The sequence below is a fragment of the Camelina sativa genome, chromosome 8 (assembly GCF_000633955.1).
Source record: "Camelina sativa cultivar DH55 chromosome 8, Cs, whole genome shotgun sequence".
Taxonomy (NCBI): Eukaryota; Viridiplantae; Streptophyta; class Magnoliopsida; order Brassicales; family Brassicaceae; genus Camelina; species Camelina sativa.
The window spans coordinates 14,338,573-14,345,749 of NC_025692.1; the positions used below are offsets into that span (position 1 = coordinate 14,338,573).

The 7,177-nt window shown below is 36.7% G+C and overlaps 1 protein-coding gene across 1 annotated transcript in view; it reads left to right on the plus strand.

The window, feature by feature from the left end:
• LOC104709527 (putative transcription elongation factor SPT5 homolog 1) overlaps positions 5,585-7,177 on the plus strand; it is a 7,103-nt gene continuing 5,510 nt past the window's right edge. The window contains exons 1-4 of the mRNA XM_010426124.2: positions 5,585-6,055; positions 6,350-6,582; positions 6,710-6,856; positions 6,950-7,111. Coding sequence (XP_010424426.1) covers positions 5,716-6,055; positions 6,350-6,582; positions 6,710-6,856; positions 6,950-7,111 — 882 coding nt within the window. The 5' untranslated portion in view covers positions 5,585-5,715. The remainder of the gene's footprint in view (positions 6,056-6,349; positions 6,583-6,709; positions 6,857-6,949; positions 7,112-7,177) is intronic.

Here is a 7,177-nt window from a genome sequence, read left to right on the forward strand (position 1 = left end):
TTACCACCACCTAGAAAATGTCCATATGAACAAATTAAGTCAACTATTATATGTCTCTTTTTTTTCACTTTTGCATAATTTCTTTAATCAGTAAAATTATTACCTAAAAAAACATTTCGAATGAAAAATAAATTACATCACAATAGTGCATGACCAACCATGGAGAGAACCTCAGTTTTGCCCTGCTTTCTTATGGAGAGAACCTCGGTTTTGCCCTCATCTCTTATGGAGAAAACCTTGCATCCAACCTTCTCCACCATGGAGAGAACTTTAATGCCGCCTTCCTCCCATGAGAAGATAACCTTGCGTCCAACCTCCCCCACCTTCCTCCCTTGGGGAGTAGTCTTGCGTCCAACCTCTTCCACCATAGAGAGAACCTCGACTCTGCCCTCCTCCTGTGTGGAGAGAACATATTCACGTCTTTTAGTTATCTCAAAGTGGCTTTGATAGAGTGTGGAAGCTTAATAACGAACGAGAACGCTAGATCTCCAGGAGAACTCAGATTCACGAACGGATCCTTCTTAGAACGTCGTAACTTGACGAAGAAGCAATAAGGATATGGCCGAGATCAGGAACGATATCGACTTGGTTTTGCAAGTCCTCCTTGCAGGGCTTGAACACAAGCTCTTAGTATTGAGAGTCCTCCTCTCTAGGCTTTAGAAAAAGCTCTCTTAAAACAACGTTTATTCAATAATCAATAGTTAACTTTACAATAATGAGTCACGTCTCTCTAAATAAGAGGAAGAGGATGAAAACCCTAACCGAAAGAAGAATCAAACAAATACAAGCCCAAATATGCACTAAGCCCATAAGAAACAAAATCTAAATAATGAATGAGCTCAAACGTGATGACCGTTACGTTTGCGTTGAAGATGCGCTGCATCAGGCTTGTTCCAACAACCAATGAAACTAAATACCCTTTTCCAACGTCACAAAAGTTTTTTGATAGTAACTAATGTTAAATTTCCCAATGTATTCGTGGAAGTTTATTTGACCCACCATGATGTAACCTCTGTCTCCGAGCTCCTATGGATCCAACAACAACGATTTATGTTTTTACAATCTATCTATGTTTGTTGTAAGATTGTCTTTGATTAGCCTGTTTTATCCAACCATTAGGTTGATGACCTTTTCCTCTTTATCTCATTTTGGGATTGAACGAATGGTAACAATTATGTTGCACAAAAACAAAGTTATATGACCAACCAATCAAGGTTGAGAAATTAGAAGAAACTTTAATTTGACATAATTAAAGAAAGAATAGAAAATTATAAGCACAATAATATATGAATCTCAAATAATTCAAAGATAAAAATATAAATTAAAAATAATCTAAAACTACTACAATAAATTTTAAAATATAATATTAGTCTATTAGAAAAAGAAGATTCATATATTAATCTTCCATTTTTTGGAGTCAACATATTAATCTTACTTATTCCAAACTCTAAAAGGAGAAAGTAGGAGTATATTTCTCTTTTAAACTAATCTATTTAAGTTGTTGTCTTGTTGACAATAAAAAGTTAATATATCTTAGTTACAATATTAATGTTAACTATTATTGAATTTATTTTAAAATAACTAAACCTATTTTATTATGTTCATTTTACCCACGCATGCGTGAAACTTTTTCTATCCCAAACAATTTGCATGATCTTGACTTTTCGTTATTTTCCTTGTTTTGGTTTCTATCAGTAGTGCAAATGTTTGAAAATTCTAATTGAGTTTGACATATTGGAATGACCTCTTCATCTCTCTCTATATATGACAAAGATACGAGAGAATACATGATGAGCTTGAACATGAGGAACTTGTAGCTGAGCTTGAACCCGAGGAGCTTTTTGCTGAGAAACCATTGCTTGTACCTGAAGGTAAAATAACTCGAGCAAAAGCTAAAAAGCTAAGGAATGCACTTAATAGGCTAATTCAAGAGCTTATGGCAAAAAATAGCATGGGAAAGTATATTGGAGATGATATATATCAAGTCCAGCCCACTTTAAGCCTAATAAAAGCCCAAGAATGCCCAAAATAATTACTTTATTTTGTGGTCAAAGAGGGGTGACGAAAATAGAGTTCAACTCACCTTGGGAATGACACATTAGAAAGGCAAACTTCAAGAGTTGGTCTCCATTCAACTATCTATATTCATTGTCTTTTAGTTTCAAAAATAATCAATACTTGGCTTTGTACCCAAGTTTCTAATCCCTATATAAACTCATGTAATCTCATTTGAGAATCATCAATCAATTTTCCTTTTAATTTTATGAGTCTATCTCTTTGTTCTTTGTTGAGAACACTTTCTTGTTTCTTGGTGTATAATATCCAAGCAACAGCCTCCTTTTGCTGGACTAGTATGTCATATCTAGCAGCGATTGGAGTTGGGAATATTAGCAGCCTTCCGCAACTGCTGTGCGACCCCTCAATCCCTCAAATATCCCTTGTTGCACCTTGCACATTGGCGAGTTTCTATCTTTTCTAGTCCGGCTGAGTGATCCTCGAATTTGGGCGTATCAAGTGGTATCAAAGCCACTCAACCGATACTTGTCTGTTCATCTTCTCATCTTCCATTTCTAAATACTTCTTCTTCTTTCTATCTTAAATCTGGGCCATCTCCTTACCTACGCTATCTCTATTTTCAAAAAAAAAAAAACAAGAGAAGAGAAAAAAATTCTAATATTAAAAAACAAAGATTTGCATTTGGCTAGGTGGTGGAAGAGAAATCCTGCTGACTAAAGAGAAATCCAGCCTTGGAGTGGTTAAAACAGATTTCACAAAATCCTCTTGTCTTTCTATCTTCCTTTTTTCCTTGTTGCTAATTCCATTGGGTTGCTTGGATTTGTTCTTTTAGAACTTAGGGAGAAAGCTCTTGAGTGACATACCAAAATTGAGAGAAACACTTGAGTGTGTGAGGATTTTTTATCAGCTAACTTTTCGTGTTAAGTTTTCAGGAAACCATGAAAAGTGATGGAGAAAGAGATCGGCCAGGGAATTTTGTCGCCAGGCTATCTAACTTGCAAATGAGGGCATTGAATGACACTATTACTAACCTTATGAATACAGGTCTAGAAGAACTACACCAGAGGCTTGACGAGATTCAGAACAGCCAACCAACCCGTTCTAGACCCGCAACCAGGAGAGAACGTTCAAAGAGGACTTACCGGCCCGAGGAGGAAATTGAAGAAGAGGAGTCCCATGAAGAAGATGATCGATCCATCAACCGACCTAGACGAAGTCGTAGAAACCGTGATCAAGGTGATGTTAATCCTTTTGGTACAAGAAATGACAATTTAGGTGGTTTAAAACTTAAAATTCCAACATTTGAAGGTAAAAACGATTCGGATGTTTACCTAGAATAGGAAAGGAAAATGGAGTTAGTGTTGATTGTCAAAAAATTTCTGAACTCAAGAAGGTTAGGTTAGCAACAACTGAGTTTATAGGCTATGCTATTAACTGGTATGATCAAGTTGTGACTCACAGGAGAAGGACAGGTGGAAGACCAATAACTTCATGGGATGAGCTCTACCTTGATGAGGAAACGGTTTGTGCCGGTTCATTACCACAGAGATCTCCACCAAAAACTCAGACGCTTGCTTCAAGGAACAAAATCTGTGGAGGGCTATTTCCAGGAAATGGAAAGCTTAATGATCAAGACGGATGTAGATGAAACCTTAGAAGCTACCATGGCCAGATTCCTTGGAAGCCTCAACCGGGATATTCAGGACAGAATGGAGCTTCAAGAATATGAAAGATTGGAGGAAATGTTGCACAAGGCGATTCTAATCGAACAACAAACCAAGAGGAGTGGTTTCTCTAAACTTTCATTTGCTCCAAAACCAAGTTATCCAGATAAAGGTAAGTCTCCAACCCCATCAAATTCAATTTTTAAGACTAATGCTCATGCTCGTCTTGATAAAGGAAAGGCAGTCGAGACCAACAATCGGGCAAGGGATATTCGGTGTTTCAAATGTCAAGGACTTGGACATTATGCCAACAAGTTTCTGAATCAAAAGATAATGATCCTCCTAGACAACGGTGAAGTGGAGTCCGAGGACGATAAAGAAAAAGAGGAAGATCTTGGTCCAATCTTTGACGAAGAGGAAGAATAGTTTGAATATCCAACTCAAGGGACACTTCTGGTCACTAGGAGATCATTGAGCGTTCAGCCTAAGTCCAATGACCGAGAACAAAGGGAGAATCTCTTTCACTCTAGATGTTTAGATCAACATAAAGTTTGTTCTTTGATCATTGACAGTGGAAGCTGTACTAACGTTGCTATTGATACTCTTGTTAGGAAGCTTGGACTTGAGACCAGAGCTTGAACCTGAGGAACTTGTAGCTGAGCTTAAACCCGATGAGCTTTTGCTGAGAAACCATTGCTTGTACCTGAAGGACCAATAACTAGAGCAAAAGCTAAAAAACTAAGGAATGCACTTAATGGGCTAATTCAAGAGCTTATGGCCAAAGATAGCATGAGAAATTATATTGGAGATGATATATATCAAGTCCAGCCCACTTTAAGCCTAATACAAGCCCAAGAATGCCCAAAATAATTACTTTATTTTGTGGTCTAAGAGGGGTGACGAAAATAGAGTCCAACTCACCTTAGGAAGGACACATTGGAAAGGCAAACTTCAAGAGTTGAGTCTTCATTCAACTATCTATATTTATTGTCTTTTAGTTTCAAGAATAATCAATACTTGGCTTTGTTACTAAGTTTCTTATCCCTATATAAACTCATTTAATCTCATTTGAGAATCATCTATCAATTTTTCTTTTCATTTTATGAGTATATCTCTTTGTTCTTTGTCTATAACACTTTTTTGTTTCTTGGTGTGTAATATCCAAGCAACAGCCTCCTCTTGATGGACTAGTGTGTCATATCTAGCAGCGATTGGAGTTGGGAATATCAGCAGCTTCTGCAACTGCTGTGCGAGCCCTCAATCCATCAAATCTTCCTTGTTGCACCTTGCACCTTGGAGAGTTTCTATATTTTCTAGTCCGGCTGAGTGATCCTCGAATTTGGGCGTATCAATACATATCTTTATTTCTATATATTTTTTTAAGATTAGACCAAGAAATTCAATATATTGTAGGATTATTTTTGTATAAGTTTAATTATTGTAGAATTTTTAGGATTTTCTTTAGAATAACTATGTTTATCTTTATTGTAAAATTATCTGTATGATTTCTTTTATGTTTTTGAATTATGGACTTTTTTGTTTGGACGATTCCTTTTCCTTAATAAAAAAAATTTATTATTGTTTTAATAATTAATAATATAATAATTTTTTGACGTATATCGCGATCTTATGAATTAATAACTTTTACAACCTTGTAATAAAATTTTATTATTATTTTAATAATTTACAACATAATAAAATATTAATACATGTTCCAATCCAACTTTATATAATAAGATAGTTTAAGGAGCATCATCTTTAATTTGGTGTTAAACCATTAAAACTGTCGTTACAAACTATTCCGGTTCAGTTCTGTCTTAAGAAACCAATTGGGGTTAACCAATTAACCGTAATTGCAAACCATTCCGGTTAAAACCCAAAAAAAAAAAACGACAGCCTCTTCGGACAATCGCGAGTCTCTTTTCACTTGCCTCAAATTTCTAGGGTTCGCTCAAACAAACAAACAAACAAACCAAGAGAAAGCAAATTTTGTAATTTACAGATTTGGGGATTTCACAGATCGGAACCCTAAACTATGCCTCGAAGCAGGGACGAAGACGATGATGTTGACGAAGATTACGAAGGATTGGATTTAGAGGAAGACGAGGAGGAAGAAGAAGAAGAGGAGAGAGGAAGAGGCGGCGGCGGCGGCGGTTCTAGACGGAAGAGAGGAAGATCAAGTTTTATTGATGATTATGCGGAGGAGGATTCTCAGGAAGAAGATGACGATGATGATGAAGATTATGGTAGCCGTGGAGGTAAAGGAGGTGCAGCAGCTAGTAAGAGAAAGAAGCCTTCTGCTTCTATTTTCTTAGACCGAGAAGCTCACCAGGTTGATGATGAGGATGAAGAGGAAGAAGAAGATGGAGAAGACGGTAAGTACTCTTTGATTTTGGATTCGAATTCCACCATTCTGCTAATGTTCTCTTTAGATCGATTTGTGAAGATGTGTCTTGTGCTAATCTGTGGTCTTGTCCTTACTAGTTGATTTTTGTGATTGAGAAGAGATTTTTTTTTTTACTCTCAACGTTGAAGTCACCATTGATAAGAATTGACATGTTTTTGTCATAAATGGTTACTCGTAGAACTACTTAAGCATCTATCATTATCGTCTTTTTGCTAGTCAGTAGAAATTTTTAACTCCTTGGAGTTTCTTTTGAAAATTGCAGACTTTATAGTGGATGCTGGAACAGACCTTCCGGATGAGCGTGGTGATAGACGGTATGAACGGAGGTTCCTTTCTCGTGATGAAAATGATGAGGATGTGGAAGATCTCGAGAGAAGAATTCAAGAGCGGTTCTCTAGGCATCATGAAGAATATGATGAAGAAGCTACAGATGTAGAACAACAAGCGCTTTTGCCATCAGTTCGTGATCCAAAATTGTGGATGGTGAAATGTGCGGTATGGTTTTACATAATTTGCGTGTTAGAAGTTATAAGTATTGCTTCTTCTTCGTCATTACTTGTTTAATATTCTTTTCTGTGATACTTGGAACTGACTCTCCCTGACTTTTGCGCTGCAATCTCAGATTGGCCGCGAAAGGGAGGTTGCTGTTTGTCTTATGCAAAAGTTCATAGATCGAGGAGCAGATTTGCAGATCAGATCTGTTGTTGCCCTTGACCATCTTAAAAATTATATATATGTTGAAGCAGACAAGGAAGCACATGTGAAAGAGGTATTTATTAGTTTCTCTCTATGATAGTGTTTATTATTGTTGTGAATGGTGTTGTAAAGACAGTATTTGCGCTGTTTCGTTTACTTGTGTTAGGCAATCAAGGGCATGAGGAATATATATGCTAATCAGAAGATCTTACTTGTCCCCATAAGAGAAATGACGGATGTTCTTTCTGTTGAAAGCAAAGCAATTGATATATCTCGGGATACCTGGGTTAGAATGAAAATTGGGACGTATAAAGGTGATCTTGCAAAGGTATGATCCATTTTCATGTGTTGTCATTGGTAAAAGTACCCACAGACTGCTAAAATGTAAGTCCTT